Source organism: Pituophis catenifer, unplaced genomic scaffold (assembly GCF_029215685.1).
Source record: "Pituophis catenifer annectens isolate HBS135680 unplaced genomic scaffold, rPitCat1.0.hap2 SCAF_441, whole genome shotgun sequence".
Lineage (NCBI taxonomy): Eukaryota > Metazoa > Chordata > Lepidosauria > Squamata > Colubridae > Pituophis > Pituophis catenifer.
The window spans coordinates 3,663-21,477 of record NW_027257321.1 but is presented as its reverse complement, the minus strand read 5'-3'; the positions used below and the strand labels follow the sequence as shown (position 1 = coordinate 21,477).

At 42.2% G+C, this 17,815-nt stretch overlaps 1 protein-coding gene across 1 annotated transcript; it reads right to left on the bottom strand.

Moving 5' to 3' along the window:
• Positions 1-10,770: 10,770 nt before the first annotated feature.
• LOC139326972 (perilipin-3-like) lies at positions 10,771-17,043 on the bottom strand (the record flags this gene model as incomplete). The annotated part of the gene is made up of 7 exons (XM_070956680.1): positions 10,771-11,172; positions 11,286-11,348; positions 12,014-12,201; positions 12,405-12,603; positions 13,617-13,699; positions 14,855-15,050; positions 16,968-17,043. Coding segments are annotated over 7 exons (1,207 nt in total), but the record flags the coding sequence as incomplete, so codon positions are not given.
• Positions 17,044-17,815: the final 772 nt, after the last annotated feature.

Below are 17,815 nucleotides of genomic sequence, written 5' to 3'. Positions count from 1 at the left end.
CTAAAAACTATGAGCCATGGTAAAAAATAGTAATATATCTCCTCTCAATGCAGGTAGTCCTCAACATACAATCATGCATTTAGTCACCATTCAAAATTACAATAGCACTGAAAAAATGACTTATGATAATTTTTCACACTTACAACTATTGCAGCATCTTCATAGTCACCTGAACAAAATTCAGATGCTTGGCAACTGGCCTGTATTTATGGCAGTTGAAGAGTCCTGGGGACATGTGATCACCCTTTGTTCAACCTTCTGAAAAGCAAAGTAAATAGAGAAGCAAGATTCACTTAACAGCCATGTTAATAACTTAACAACTGTAATGATTCCTTTAACTGCGGCAAGCAAGATTGTAAAATGGGGCAAAACTCAGTTAACAACTATCCCGTTTAGCAATGGAAATTTGGGGCTCGATTATGGCCATAAGTTGAAGGCTACCTATACAGATTCTGTAGGTGGTATATGGTAGGTTTCCAATATTCTTACCACTGGTTCACCATGCCCGCACGCACCATCCGCACATGCGCCCGGCCTTCCGTGCTTGCGCTTTGCTCGCACGCATGCTTCCTGTGCATGCGCCCAGTCTTGAAAATGTGGCTAAATAGGATGGCATTATGGCCTGGCGGGTGGCCAGGTCCACCAACAGCAGTGGTGAAATCCAAATTTTTTTACTACTGGTTCTATGGGCGTGGCTTTGTGGGCATGGTGGGCATGGCAGGGGAAGGATATTGCAAAATCTCCATTCCCACCCCACTCTGGGACCAGCCAGAGGTGGTATTTCCTGGTTATCCGAACTACTCAAAATTTCCGCTGCAGGTTCTCCAGAACCTGTCAGAAACTGCTGGATTTCACCCCTGACCCTCAGTCACTGCTACCAGTTCAGCCGAACTGGTACGAACTGGCACCTCTGGTGGTATGACACTATTTGCAGAGATTTAACGAGATGCATCATCCTTTGACAAAAAAATGTGAAAGAAGAAATCCAAATGCTCTGGAAATTTAATTATTTGTGAGGATATATATACATTGTGCGTAAAAGTCCTTATAACAATTCAGTAAAAGAAGGATAGAGCTCTAGTTTCTAGTTTCTACTTTCTCTGGAGAGACGGGAGTTATGGTGTAACCCTGGTGAGAGAAAGGATGAAATTCAAATGCATTTATAATTGTTACAAAAAAGCACAGAAGTTATATATTTTGTCTTTTCTTTTTCTCTATTTTCATTTCTCTCATTTATTTTTTCACCATTTTTCCTTTTTTTAAAAAAAGTTTTTACTCTGTAAAAAGTTTTTTTTTTTTAAATAAAAATTGTTTTTTTTTAAAAAAAAAAAAAGGAAGGAAAATTGAGAAACAGCGAAGCAGATTTTGGAATAGTTTTGTTGTAAAAATGGTAATAAAAGATGGCTTTGCCCCAAGAAACACTGCGAGCTAGATTTATTAAGCCTAAGAGGGTTGATTTAGACTGGTATCCTATGCCCTCTTGATGAAGAGGAAGCCCCAATAAACTCAGTGGAATTTACTTCTGAATAGATATCTATAAAACTGCACTTTTAATGGCTGGCTGATTTGTACGTGTGCGTGCAGAGATATGCATTCTGTCGATGATGCCCTGTTTGAGGAAATTCTGTTTCAATCGGCGTCCATATGGTAACACTTTGCAGTTCTCCAAAAGTGCAGATGCTTTAGGGAGCAGAGCATCTGATCTTCACAGTTTGCTATTTCCAAAGTTGTCAGCTCTGTATTTTTGACAGCATGGGATCCCAGGCTTATGTTCCATGTAACATATCTAGTATACATTCAACTCTGCTGAGAGCAGGCAGGTTGTCTTCCTTCAAAAAAGCAACACATTTTTAACGAATGCTGTTTTGGAAGGGCGAGGTGGATTTCCCCCCGCCCAAACTAGTAAGGACTTGAGCCTTGCCTCACATGAAGAAAACCAGTTCCTTGCATTCACCAAATTATTATTGGAACTGGGAGCTTCACTATAAGGTAGTTTCATTCAGTATCTCACGATGGCTGAAAGATTTGGGGGCTTAGACTCTGCCGCAGATTTTTAGCAAACTAGATATAATGGTACAGGCCAGTGGTGGGTTTTAAAAATTTTTTACAACCGGTTCTGTGGGTGTGGCTTGGTGGGCGTGGCATGAGAAGGATACTGTAAAATCTCCATTCCCACCCCAATCCAGGGAAAGGTTACTGCAAAATCCCCATTTCCTCCCAATCAGCTGAGACTCAGGAGGCAGAGAGAATAGATGTGGGAGGGGCCAGTCAGAATTTTTATTACCGGTTCTCCGAACTACTCAAAATTTCCGCTACCGGTTCTCCAGAATTGGTCAGAACCTGCTGAAACCCACCTCTGGTACAGGCTGAACCCATACAAGACGCCAAATTATGATATGGTTTGGGGTGTGTGTGTGTTTTTGGCTCAGTAGGTTGTTTGAGTCTACAGGTAGTCCTCGATTTAGGACCATAATTGAGCCCAATATTTCTGTTGCTAAGTGAAGCATTTGTTAAGTGAGTTTTGCCTCAGTTTACAACTTTTCTTGCCACAGTTGTTAAGTGAAACACTGCAGTTGTTAAGTGTCTATGGAGAGTCTCAGTCATCCAAGTCATGGTTGTCCCAAAGGTGCTTTTTCAAGAGGCAACTGGACTTTCTTTGTTTTTCTTCAAGACGTTTTGCTTCTCATCCAAAAAGCTTCTTCAGCTCTGAAGGAACTTCTTAGATGAGAAGCAAAGGAAAATTAGAAATTCCACTTGCCTCTTGAAAAAAAGCATCCTTTAGTGCAGTTGTTAAGCTAGTAACACCATTACTAGCTTCCCCGTTGACTTGGCTTGTCAGAAAGTTGGAAAAGGGGGTCACATGACCCAGGACACTGCAATCATCATAAATACATGTCAATTGCCAAGGGCCCGAATTTAGATCACATGACCATGAGGATGCTGCAATGGTCCCTAAGTCTGAAAATTGGTCATCGGTCACTTTTTTCAGTGCTGTTGTAACTTTGAATGGTCATGGTCACTAAGCAAATGGTTGTAAGTCGAGAACTACCTGCATTGAGAAACATGCATCCTAGAGCAGGGGTCTCCAATCTTGGTAACTTTAAGACTTGTGGACTTCAACTCCCAGAATTCCTCAGCCAGCCTTGCTTTGCTGGCTGAGGAACTCTGGGAGTTGAAGTCCACAAGTCTTAAGGTTGCTAAGGTTGGAGACCCCTGTCCTAGAGCACTGACGTAATGGTACAGTGAGCTAAATAGTCTTTGGACTTAAGACCTTCCATACCATATCAAGTTAAACCATATTTAATCCTGAATTCACCTGTTGCAGCTCTCCAACATGTGTTTTGCTGCCTCAACACTGCAGAAAGCACATCTGATACAATATCCTCAGCCTTTTACATAGGAACATGCAGAAGACATGGGGGTATGCTTCATTTCTTTTTCTTTTTTTCTTGGTTACCCAGCCTACACTGGGTACTGGGTCCCATCTGGTGACCCACCGGGGTGCCAGCCCCCATGGCAGATGGAACCCACATGGCCAGAAGCTATGCTTCAGGCTGTGCCATTTCGGATGGGATTCCTTTCGGAAGATAAAACCTGGGCCACTACTGACGGTGTCTTAAGGGGTCCAATCCCCAAGAGAGGCCGCAGCTGGAAGGTGGCACCACACCCATCACCAACCCCCTCAAGGTAGCCTCGAGCAGCGTGGGTGATGGTTGCGGCGTCGATATCCCCACCTACCCAGGATCTGTCCTGCCGATTTCTCGGTTGCCGTCTCATTCCCATCATGAGGTGGAACCTTACGGAATGGCCCCTGATGGATGGTAACATAGGCCGGGTCCTCTCGGAGGGAAAGTCAGTGGTGAAATCTAAATTTTTGTACTACCAGTTCTGTGGGTGTGGCTTGGTGGGTGTGGTGTGGCTTGGTGGGCGTGGCAGGAGAAGGATATTGCAAAATCTCCATTCCCACCCCACTCCAGGGGAAGGATATTGCAAAATCTCCATTCCCACCCTACTCAGGGGCCAGCCAGAGGTGGTATTTGCTGGTTCTCCAAACTGCTCAAAATTTCCGCTACCGGTTCTCCAGAACTTGTCAGAATCCTGCTGGATTTCACCCCTGGGGCAAGTCATTCGTCCCTGGTATAGATAGGCTGGAATGCCTCTCTATTCACAGTGACCTGTTCCTCATCAGAACTCTGGGAATGCTTCATTTCTGAAAGAGGAGTAGGAAGTGCTAAAAATGTCAGGTTTGATTTTTTTTACATCATTCTGCGAGGCTGCTGAACAGCACATTAATCAAGTTCAAAACAACATCATCCTTCTTCTGTCTTTGAGAAGGCGAGGTGCCTTCCTATCTCTGAGGCTTCAAATCAGCCCTTGAATTTGTCATCTTTTGGAGAACTCTGATGGACCCTTTGCTGGCCCCAATCCTATGGGTTTCCTTGGCTTTTCTATTTTAACCTCTTCTTAGCAACCACCTCCGTCTCGTTTTAAACAGGTTTAATACTGTTTTCCCTGGGAACGAAAATCGCTTTTCCAGCAAGTTGGAAACACCCCTTTATCTGGCACTGCATGGATATTATTACATCAAAGCCGGTGAAGAGAAAGGAAAAAAAAAAAGAAGTATAGAGAGAAGAATAATGCCAGAATGTTAAATACTAGTTATCGCTCAATCACCTTGTTAACTTGTACACACCCACACCTTTCCTATAGAAGAAAGCACACATAAGTATATCTTTGTATTTCTCTTGACAGAAAATCAACAGCTTTGGGGAAGAGTTACCAACAAATTAAGGAAATGGCAAAGGTAAATGGAGTTTTAAAAATGCTTTCCAGAGCATAGCAATCCCACTTTGCATTAAAGGGCTGTTAAATTATTGACTTGGAAAATCTGGGAAAGGTGGATTACAGATCCATTACATAAGTCATTCAGTTTCTTTTCCTACATCCACAATTAGCACAGAGTAGGGACATTGAAGTGGGGGGGGATTCTAAAACATCAAGATGGAACCTATGACCATTTAACTGAAGTCTCTCCCATTTTTATGAATGTCTTGTGGAATGATAACCTAATAATTATAACCATAGTTACAATAGAAGAAAAATACCATACTTCAATACTAACCCTACTTTATTTGTTAGATCAGGGGTCCCCAATCTGTGGGCTGTGTGGCCCACTAGTGGGCTATGAGGGGTCTGCAAGCAGGCCACAGAAATGATCGGTGAGCTTGCGCATGTAGGCGTATCCTCACTTGTGTGACCAGCGAGGGCGGGCGCTCTCCATTTAAGAGAGCAGGAGGCACACATGCATGTCGCTTGTGCAAATAGAGCTTGTGCACAAGCACGCTTGGTGGCCACTGGTGCAGAACCAGCCTCTTTCTCTCCCCCCCCCCCACCAATCTGTAAAGACAGAAATGTTGGGGAACTCTGTGTTAGATTACAGAAAAATAAAAAATCTGCCCCTTTTAACCATTTTCTGTATATCATACCTGATGTGTCAGGCACAAGGAATCAGGCTCACATGTTAAGGTCAGCATTAAATTAGTAAAGTTTAAAAAAAAAGGAATAATAGTGCTAGATAACAGTCAACAGAATTCAAGGGGGGCTGGACTTGGATGCTTGTGGCAATGCAATGACTCCAGACTGATAACCCTCTTAACTCCACCCCCAAGCTCTGTCCCTTCTTCTCCTACAGTATGATATGTTTAGTGATTCTAAAACTTTACATGAAAGGCAAGGAAAACCCAATCCCATAAACAAGCAATAGCTATATCTTCTTCCAAACTACTGCCCTGGGGCAGAGTTTCTAATCTTGTGATATTTCCTCAAAAGAGTACAGCTCTCCACCCAACCTGAATGAGCTGGCGCACCAGGCTTTGAGGGACATGACTTGGCACACGTTGTTTGGGAAATCATTGATATAAGCATGTTCAAAATAAAGAAATAAATAAATATTTTTTTTCTGGAACATCTGCTTTAAGGCATCACTCTTTTTTGCCAAGGAAATGTCTCTCCTGGTTTTGAGATGTAGCCGTATCTTGAACACACACAGAAAGAGGACACAGCAGGCATAATCCATGTTCTACCTAGTTTCAACTTTCTTAAAGCAGATTTTCTTTCCATAGAATTAAGAAAGGCTGTGAGATAGATAGATGATAGATAGATAGATGATAGATAAGTAGATAGATGATAGATAGATAACAGATAGATAGATAGATAGATAGATAGATAGATAGATAGATAGATAGATAGATAGATAGATTTAAAAAATTGGGAATCCACAAATTTTGGGTAAGGGAACACTTTTAAAATGTTTAGGTCACGTTATCAACACTCTCAGTGTGTTTATTACCCTGTTATTTTTTATAAATAACTCAAATTAGCAAACATACCTAATACGTATTCCTCTTCCTGTTTTCCAACAACCACCCGGTGAGGTGGATTAGGTTGAGAGAGAATGATTGGCTCAAAGTCACCCAGCTGGCTTTCATGCCTAAGGAGGGACTAGTATTTACAGTCTCCTGGTTTCTAACCTGATGCCTTAACCACTAGACCAAACTGGAGGTTTATAAAGAAGGGTGCAATTTTCCATTCCAACTGCTTTATGGACAAAGATATGCCTCTTTCGAGTGAAGACTCGGCAAAGATTGGACCATGAAGCCACCCAAGGAAATTCTCATGTGGCTCTCCAGAGAGGCACAGCCCAACTCCAGGAGGGAGGAAAGGTTGGAATTGTTATAGAGCCTCTCTGCTCTTTATGCATCTGTAAAAGTATGGCTAAATAGAGAGGCCAGCATTAGAATGTGCTGACAGTGTTCCAATATCTCAGGGGCTGCCACAAAGAAGAGGGAGTCAAGCTATTCTCCAAAGCACCTGAAGGCAGGACAAGAAGCAATGGGTGGGAACTAATCAAGGAGAGAAGCAACTTAGAACTAAGGAGAAATTTCCTGACAGTGAGAACAATTAATCAGTGGAACAACTTGCCTGCAGAAGTTGTGAATGCTCCAACACTGGAAGTTTTTAAGAAGATGTTGGATAACCATTTATCTGAAGTGGTGTAGGGTTTCCTGCCTAAGCAGGGGGTTGGACCTCCAAGGTCCCTTCCAACTGTTATTCTACTCTACTCTACTCTACTCTACTCTACTCTACTCTACTCTACTCTACTCTACTCTACTCTACTCTACTCTACTCTACTCTACTCTACTCTACTCTACTCTACTCTACTCTACTCTACTCTACTCCACTCCACTCCACTCCACTCCACTCCACTCCACTCCACTCCACTCCACTCCACTCCACTCCACTCCACTCCACTCCACTCCACTCCACTCCACTCCACTCCACTCCACTCCACTCCACTCCACTCCACTCCACTCCACTCCACTCCACTCCACTCCACTCCACTCCACTCCATTCCATTCTATTCTATTCTATTCTATTCTCACTACCTGGGATTTGAATCTAGGAATTTCACAGGAATTGAGTCTCCTTGAAAACTTTTACCTTTTTTTAAGTTATGCGATGACTTGATGGTTTCCAAAATATGCAAAGACAGGAGAATGGTTGGGGAGAGAGTGAAAAATGATTCCTGATGGACCCTGATCACTAGGTATTATGTTAAATACCTCACAAAAATGCTTGATCCATGCTTCAGTCTGAATCAAAAGTCCCAAACTTTGAATGATCTTTTGGAATTTAAGCGATAGTAGGTCAGGAAGCAGGGAAGGTTTCTGCTGGGGCGGTTTGTATTAGCTTATCCTAATTGGCCCTTTAGAACATCAATCTCTCCTCATCTATGGAAATTCTCAAATCATCCAGGTCATGGTTGTTTCAAAGTTGCTTGCTTTTTCAAAAGACAACTGGACTTTGTTTTTCCTTGAAGACGTTTCGCTTCTCATCCAAGAAGCTTCTGAAGAACTGAAGAAGCTCCTTGGATGAGAAGCGAAACGTCTTCAAGGAAAAACAAAGTCCAACTTTGGGACATCCGTCTCTTCTCCTTTTGGGGTGGGTGGGAAGAGTATGGTTTTGTGATGTAGTCCAGATTGCCAGAAGGGAAGGAGCGAATTCCAGCGAAGCAAACAACAGTGGAAGTCCAGATAGTTAGTGTGGGAGAAGAGTGTTAAGACAGCTGCTCCCTGTTCTGACCTAGGCTCCCTTAAAAAGCAGGAAGCAGGAATTGGTTCTGGCAAAACCTCTTTTATTTACACGACTGTGAATTACTGTTATTCACAGTCAGCAGGGTTTGTCCAAACAGTTTTTCAAAGGAATATTTCTCAACACACCTTATCTCGCTTGGCAAACTGCCACGTAACTTGTTTCCAAACGCAGAGTAAAGCAAAACTTGGCACAGAGTCTCTTAGAGTCATGAACAGAACTTTTCACTCTTGAAACTACCAAACGAATTGTTTCCTGCAAAAGCCCCTTCCCTGATCGCTCCTCTTTTGTTTCCTATGGGAGGGGCCAATCACCTCCAAGCAGTGGTGGGTTCCTCACGGTTCTGCCCGGTTCCGCCAAGCCGGTAGCAGTGACGATATGACGTCACTGAACCGGTTCTGCCCCCCGGTCCCCCTCCCACCTCCCACCTCACCCCGTGTTATTCTTACCTTTTATTTGGCCCCACCCCCAATCTATTGCTGCCTCCTGAGTCCCAGCTGATGGGCTATAAGGAAAAAACTGTTTAAACTCTTGCTGTGAGGCTTCAAAGGGCCGCCCTACAGCTGATCAGCGGTAAAAGGCAGTTTGGTGGTAGACCGGTGCCTCCAAAAACAAATGAGTAGACCAGTGCCTGCAAAAATAAATGGGTAGATCAGTGCCTGCACAAATAAATGGGTAGATCAGTGCCTGCAAAAATACATGAGTAGACCAGTGCCTGCAAAAATACATGAGTAGACCAGTGCCTGCAAAAATAAATGGGTAGACTGATACAGCTCTGCAAGCAGTTAAAAGCCTGGTAGACCAGTACCTCTGCTAAATCCTAAAGAATTGTCACATGACCATCAAGCCATGCCCACAAAATAAGCCACACCCACAGAACCGGTAGTAAAAAATTTTAGAACCTACCCCTGCCTCCAAGGTGTGGCTTTACTCCTGAGTCGACCCTGCTTTCTGAGTTGTTCTTGCCTTCTGGCAGCTCTGCGCATGCGCACACTGGGAACGGGCTCCAGCTGTTCCTCTGCTTCACTGCTGTCTATCTCCCTCTCTGCCTCTGGCACAGAACCCTTTGTCCAAGCTTTCCCCAGCCCCCAGGACTGGCCCATGTTCCTCCCCAACCTCCTCACTGTCTGACTCTGCTGCCAGCTGGCTGCCGGCGGGCCACAACACTCCCTAGTAGTTCTCATGTATGTTCAATGGTACAAGTAGTCCATTCAGTTTGGCAAGATTTTTGCCTATTGTAGGTGAGGAACAACAAAGGAAACTTAGAAGAACCTCAATATGTGTTACGTTTTTGGAGCCGGACATGTTTTCAGAACACATTGTGCATTTTGAAACTACTGCTCACTGTTCCAAGGCAAGACTCTTCAGGCATCAACATAGCTTTTGGCTAGACTGTTTGGTGTGTTAAATGAAGGCTTGGAGAACTTAGAGGTGGCTTTCTGACTAGGTGCAATGATGGACTTTAAAAGTTCCAGCATGCAGTTGATCTCCGAGTGGCAAATGCGTAGGACTTCACAATCCTTTTTCCTGTTACTTACACACGGTTTAAGGTGGGATGCTTTGGATATATTAAAACGTATGTCAGACTACTTTCTCAAAATCACCAGTTGACATAATTTACAGGTTGTAAACTCAGGAAATCTCCATATATGTATCCTACCTGCATATCAAGGTAGTAAAAGCAAACCTTGCAATAAGTAAGGAGAATAGGAACATTATCTTAAAATTTGCAGAGCAATTGAGAAATTTGGCTAGAATTCTTTGGAGGCAATTTGCACTGATGGTTATTCTTGCCCAGAAACTAATTTCCTCCTGTGGTCACCAGGCATCTAAATATTTAGAATAAAAGTTTAATTTAATGGCCAGTTAAGTCAACCTTCATCTGTCCTTAACCTTAGAATGTCACATTCTAAAACAAGCTGGACTTTCAAACAGAGACTTTACAATATTAAAATATGAGAAAAGGAAACTCTCTTGGCCCTGCTAGACATTGAAATTATTGCCTAGAACCAGTTCTGATTTGGAAACTGAAGAATAATTGTTAAGTTTCCAGCAAAATATTGGAAACTTATCAGAGAGATCCAGCCTAGAATTAAGGAGAAATTCCCTGACAGTAAGAAAAATGAACCAATGGAACTTCAACTCTCTCTTCTTTTCTACTTCCAGCACATAAATATATAGTGTCCTTGTGAAATCAAGATTGTAGAATACTGCAAAAGAATCATAACCCCGTAGCATGGATTATCTATAGCAAGACCCTGAAACAAACTTCAAACAATTACCTATATTTTTTGTGCAATGACATTTATTTCAGATCAAAGAATCCAAGAGTTACAGTGGTGCCATTCAATATACCTGGGAAGCTTAAAAATCAAATTGTAGTACAACATGAATCAGTTGTTTTATTTCTCAAAGTGAAGCCCTTAGGAAAATCAACTAACATGTATCTTTCCTTTGGAATAATTGAGCTTGAAACTCCACTGCTATACAATTTGGAAGACAGGAATATTTCAATCACGTTAGTTTCAGTTTTTCCCCCCCATGAGAATCTACAACCGCTTTTGTACACTTCCTTTGTATCTCAGGAATAGCATGCCACCATCTGGACTAAATACTAAGTCACTGAGTTTCCTTTGGAGCTTCTGGTTTCAGAGTTTCCACTTCCCTTTCATTAGGTTTTGCAGGCTCCGGGTCACCCGAGGTATTCTTAAGTGCAGGAACAAAAGGTCCCACAAGCCAGGATAATGGAGTGTTTTGCAGCACATAGTCCAAGATATCATCTACGTACTTCTGGGCTATGCCGGCTGTCTTCTTGCTTTGAATCAAAAGGTTGCTAGAAAGATCTTGGAAAGATTGAGCATCAGTAAAGGTAGCTTGAAGTTCCCCAATACTATGGAGAGCCAACTCAATATTCTGCTGAAATGTACCAGGCAGACCTTGGATGCTTCCCATCAAGTTGACGTATGCCATCTGCAGTTGTTCAGTGATGTGATAACTCATGGCCAAGCTATGAGATTCCATCTGGGAAAAAGAATGAACCAATAAATATTTTAGCTTCTCAAGAATTGCCCTACAATTATTACATCAAGAGCTCATGTTTTCTTGGTCTCCCTATGACTTTAATCCAGCCGTACCTGCTGGAGCTTTTCCTTTTCTTCCTGGGGTATCTGAAGGATATCTTGCGTGGTATGTTCTAGCTGGTGGACAAAACAAGGAATTGTTTTAGTACAGCTTTGTTTAGAGCAATACAATTTGCTTTGCCATCAGAAAGATAATGACCAGAGCAAGCTATCCATCCCCCTTGCAAATGTCTCAAAGCACTAACTAAATAATACAAATGTTTATCAGTTGGAGTCTCCACTCTCAACTTAGATAAATTTTTGCCATTTCCCCCCTGCTTTTTCTCTTTTAATGTGATCTGGCAACCACAGTTTGCCTTGAACAATTCACAAAAATAACCAATATGGGCTAAAGATTAAAAAAAAAAATAAGGCTGCTAATTTCCAAGTGGGGGGAAAAAAAGTAAAGGCAAGGCATTTTGTTGTAAGAAAATTTAAGTTTAGATATCTAATCTTAAGCGCCCCATTTCCATCATCTTCCTAGCACAGCTTCCCTTTTGCTTTCTTATTTCCATTAAATAAATCATTTCCTGCATGAGCTCCCTTCTGGATGTGTCACACAAAATTCCTTCAACATTATACATACATGTGTCCTTTCTATGTACTTACTGCTCCTATGCCACAATAGCATGAGTTGCGTATACCACAAAGGAAACATAGTTAAGGAGGGGTGGGGCTGAAGAACATTTCATTCCATATTCAATAATAATAAAAATAAGGGGTCTGGAGGTGAATTCTCCTACCTGCCCAATGGCTTGACGTAACTGGTTGAATGTATTCTGGATGTTTTCCCTGCTTGCTTCCATTTTTACCACAGCATACCGGTAGGCCCGATGCTGGAGTTTAGTTGACAGGGACCCAAGTTGCACAAAATAGCCTTGGGATTCAGATTGCAGGGGGATCCCTTCTGGTGCAGACTGTGCTATTTTAGCTGTGGGATATAGATAAAAACATGTTACTTCTTTGAAACGTCTCCTCAGGCATCAACCCATGGAAGCCATTTTCTTTTCCAAAGGCATGGCCTTTGAAAACAGCAATATTCACAAAAGATGATTGAGCGAGACTGGGAGTATTGCAAATGCTTAATTCCTATTATTTCACAGACTGGAGACGGAGTAAAAACTCCTTGCTTACCAAGTTCTTCATCCGTCATTGGTAGATAGTGATCCAACAATTCTTCTGATTTCTCCAGGACTGCTTCTACCCCACTTATGGCGAGTTTACCCATTCTTGTGTCTATGATCATCTCTTTGCCATCTTGGACAGCTTTGGCTACGGCTTCTTTGGCATCTGCTACTTTGGAGGACACCAATTCCTGTGTCTCAGAAATAACCTATGGGGATACCATTAAACAAGTTGCAACATTCAGTCTCTTGGGAAGTGGATGTAACGTAGTTCTAACCATTATTTTCTGAAGAATTACTCCGGGTAGGCAAAAACTCATCCAACTCTTAGGTTGTCAGAATCTATATTTGGAAAACAAGCAACATGTCCCTTCTATTGCTCTTTAGATTCCATTTACTTACCCCCAGCTGCTGCTCTGTTCCAAGCTATCAGATCAAATAAATCAATACAATGCTGAAATCAGATTTTACACAAGTTTTCATCCCCTGATCAAGTGGCTTCTAATTTTATATCCTAGTGCCGTGATGGCGAACCTATGGCACGTGTGCCACAGGTGGCACGCGGAGCCATATCAGTGGACATGCGACTGTTGCCCTAGCTCAGCTCCGGCGCGCATGCGTATGCCAGCCAGCTGATTTTCAGGCCTTCTGGGCCCACTGGAAGTCAGGAAACAGGCTGTTTCCAGCCTCTGGAGGGCCTTCAGGGGAAGGAAGGCCCGTTTTTTGCTCTCCCCAAGCTCCAGAGGCTTTCTAGGTCCCACCGGAAATCAGCAAACGGATTGTTTCCGGCGTCCAGAGGGCCTCCCAGGGGGTTGGGGAAAGAAAGCCTCTGGAACCTGGGGAGGGTGAAAAATGGGCCTACTGGGCCCACCGTGCCATTGCGTGCCAAAAGCGGGGGGAGCTCGGTGGGGTCACATGGGCATGCGCAGGGGGATGGGGCGCATTGAATTATGGGTGTGGGCACGCATGCGTGTGAGCCCCCCCCCACTCCCCCGACTTTTGGCACATGACGGCAAAAAGGTTAGCCATCACTGTCCTAGTGTATTTTTGGATCTTTTCCCTCATGCTCTTGACCAGAAATAAGAACATTGGATTACTATCCCCAACATAAGGCAATTTTAAGACATATTGGAGTTGCACCCCCAAACCTCTAGATGGGAGATTTATCCCCCATCAACAATGATATTAAAAGACAGACATAAAAATAAGAAGTTCAGTTTACCTGGTCAGCTGTCTGATGGAGGAATGGCAGGTTCTCTTCCAGTTTATCCAAACCCTTGGAGGCATAGTGGCTGGCTACTGAAACTAGAGAGAGGCAGTTTTTAATTTATAGGCTGCAAGACTTTTGACATAACATCCAAAAAGTATTAACTATTTTTAGAATTCTAATCAATAATCACTGAATCTTCCTTCTCCCCTCATTACATTCCATTTAAATTTCTCATGGTATAGTCTTATGCAAATTAAAGTCTGTTACAGTTTACAGAAAAGATATTCCAGTTATATCCAGTTATTCATTCTTTTATATTTTTATATTTGTGTATTGCCCATCCCACAAAGATGTGACTCTGAGTGGCTTTACAAACATGAATGTGGACCTCCCAGTCCCATTTCCATCCTTACAAGAAATGTCACATTCTAACACACATCTATATAGTATTACAGCAATTCCTGCAATTCAGGTACCTTACTGAAATGACAGAAATTACAATATCGATGGGTAAATACAGATTCGCTCCATATTGAACAGGAGTGAGAAGAAAGGAAGAGATAACCAAATCCTAGAGTTGGAAAGTGATCCAAAACCACTGAAGCTCTCATATCTCACTTCTGCTCAGTGCAGAAATCCACATTAAAAGGTAAAGGTTCCCCTCGCACATATGTGCTAGTCATTCCCGACTCTAGGGGGCGGTGCTCATCTCTGTTTCAAAGCCGAAGAGCCAGCGCTGTCCAAAGATGTCTCCGTGGTCATGTGGCTGGCATGACTAAAGCCAAAGGCACACAGAACGTTGTTACCTTCCCACCAAAGGTGGTCCCTATTTTCCTACTTGCATTTTTTACGTGCTTTCGAACTGCTAGGTTGGAAGAAGTTGGGACAAGTAACGGGAGCTCACCCCGTTACGCAGCATTAGGGATTCGAACTGCTGAACTGCCAACCTTTCGATCGACAAGCTCAGCTTCTTAGCCACTGAGCCACCGAGTCCCTTAAAAGGGGCTATCTAATCTGCCCTGGAAGACCTCCCAATGAAGAGGAGTCAATTACTTTTCTGGGTCATTGGTCTTACTGTTGAGAGATATGCAAGACTTCAACAACAGACCACTAGATAGAATTCCTCACAATCTTTACATATGTGAACCAGTCCCAAAACCTACAGTGAAAATAAGCCCGTGAGGTGCCCCCAAAGACTTGCTGCCTCTTTCTACAAAGAGAAAATCTTGAGAATGAAGGCTGTGCCTTACCTTGGGGCTCAAGCTTACTCAAAAAAGGTTGAGCACTACTCATAGCCATCTCGGAGACATGCTTCACGCTCTTCTCTGCCAAATCCAAGACGACTTTAACATAAGGGTGGTTCTCCTTAGTTGAGGTATAAACCGAAGCTGCCATTTCATAAGTGGAGCTGACAAGAGGTAGGTTGGTAGCTCTTGAAAGAACATCCTTTGGGGTATGATAGGAGAGAAAGTTAGTGAATAAATCCAATATTCAAACATGACTGTAGCTAATACCTATAGAGACAAGGTTTCCTTGAGTATCCTCTATATATGTTGGGACTATAACTCCCAGCCTTATATGACTAACAACTCTTCTAGCGGAAAGTTCTGGAAGTTGCGATCCAAAACCAAACAAGGCACACAATAGATGAGGGTTGGTTTGTACACAATTGTGTTAGCAGTACCTTTGGATAATCTTTCTCCCCAACCACACTGGGTCAATTCACAACATTTTAGCACTTGTTGGCATAGGCACCAAAAACGTACAATACGTAGATTATTATACCAAGCAACTATCTAATATATTATTCTTCAGAATTTGTTAAGCCACAACTACCCAACCGATTGTTCATCCATGTCTCGATACTCAACATAGATTATTAGCCCAAAAGAAAAAATTGAGACACAAAGAGCACATAATGCCCATTGGAGCCAAGATGCCCTCATATACTGTGCTTGGGTATCTATGAGGCTTTTAGTCCACATGTTCTTTTTTTTAAAAAAAAAAGAGATTTAAGAGAGTAAAACAAAGCTGGCATATTACAAGGAAAACTCCAGCGTTACTTTTATGAAGTATCCTTTTGCACCACATAAAAATACTCTTAACAGAGGGAAATGAGTTTCTTGAAGGAACTATTCAGCTTTTTGAACCATGGATATTTTGCAACTGGCCACACTCACCCCATAGCAGGTACTTTATGAGTAGGCAAACTTAGCCATTTTGTGAGTGTGTCCATTCCTTGCCCTCAACGTGCTAGAATATGCCCCCAACCCAAAAGGCAGACTACCCATTAATTCCAAGGAAAAGCTCCCCTATTTATAGATGGACAATGTCAGGGATTCAATAAGCTTTGTCTGCTAGTGTTAGGTTTAGTACATTCTAGGACAGGAAGTTAGGAAAGTTCTCATTGTAGAGTGGAAGAGAAATAGACAATTCCTAGGAAAACTGCTGGCATTCCAGCTCAGAAAAACAGACCTAGGATAGGCCATCCCTTCTGCCTTTATTGCAGGGCTCCGAGATACAGCTGCAAAAATTCAGAAGTGCACCAAACTTAGTCTTCTATTTTCATTGCCATCTAGTGGTTGCCTTAATTTTTGCAGGCCGGGCACCTTTGAATCAGTATCTTATTCCTGGATTAATCCCTGGAAGTTTCTTGGCAAGATTTTGGAAGTGCAAAGCAAGTCCCCCGCGTGCCACCCCACCCCCACTCCCAATTGGCTTTGTGCATAAATGGGGACTAGAATTTCTGCTATCCTGGGTGTCTATAATGGAGCCTTAACCCCTACACCAAGGATCCCCAAACTTGGCAGCTTTAAGACTTGTGGACTTCAACTCCCAGAATTCTCCAGCCAGCTATGCTATGCTAGCTATGCTAAAGCTATGCTGGCTGGAGAATTCTGGGAGTTGAAGTCCACAAGTCTTCAAACTGCCAAGTTTGAAGACCTCTGCACTACACCAAACTGGTTCTCACTCTACATTTTATAAGTTGTAAAATTTCAAACCATAAGAAACCAAGCAGTCTATCGTGTTTCAGTTATTTCAAGGGTGGAATAGGCTGCTTCCTGTGCTTTGGTTTCACATTCATAGAGCCTTTGGTGCAAAAAAGACCTCGCTTTTGAATGATGGACTGAGGAATGCTACTTTAAAAAAAAATAATAACTGGGCTGAGGAAAATTAATTACCTTTAATTAAAATTAAATAGCATGGTTCAGCCTTCCATATAAAACATTGTTTCTATCGCATTAAATATTACTTAGCATTAAAGTCTAAATTGGCCCTGCAATTTTATTTATCCTATCTAAATTATATACAGATGTCTACTGATATTATTCATTAGCTTAGACCCACCAAGGACAAACTTACCTGCTGCATTTCATTATTCTCCATAGCTGAAGACTGTTCCTCATTATTTCCGGGAGCCACTGGATGTTGTTCTGGCCTAGAAGAACAAAAATATCCCTTAATAACAGCTGTAACTCTCTCAAGATACCTGCAGCTCAAGAAGAACAATGGTGCTTCTTTCTCTATAGCTCTTGCCTCCACTTTGCCTCCATTGAAATAGGCAACATCTCATGTGTAACTTTACTGAAGCAGGAGATGCAGAGGAAAAGAAGACATGATTGTGTGGGAGACCTGCTCAAGGAGAACAAATAAGCCAATTACTGCACATCATACTTTTCTTGCCAGTGCTTTTTAGTAGAATTTTTCTTTCCGGCAACTTTGGAAATTAAATAAATTGTTGTAGGTAGCTTCCATTTTAAGGAAAAACCAATTAACATAGCTTAACGTGATGGATGAACCCAATCAACAAGTCTTCCTACTTATTAAACCACAATTGTTTTGACTCATATAAACCTGCAATTGTGCCTTGGGAATCATGGTTTATAATTTAGCTTTGGGTAGGAACCCAGAAATTATGTCTTATTGTATAGAGTTAACTAAAACATGGTTTATCACAAGGCAAGAATCTAAGCAGGGATTCCCTTCATGAATTACAACCTTGCTTCACGATTAAGCTATATTGCTTTTACATTTCCAAGGCTACAATATGGCTAATTGTTCTATATAGACCTTATCTAAAATACATGTAGTCTTATGTTTACATTAGAGTATAAAAATGTAATCTGGCAAAATTTAATGATAAAAGGCAAACATGTAAAGTTGTTTTTTTAAAAAATAGAGTTTATTGAATAAATTAAAATTGGCTTTAC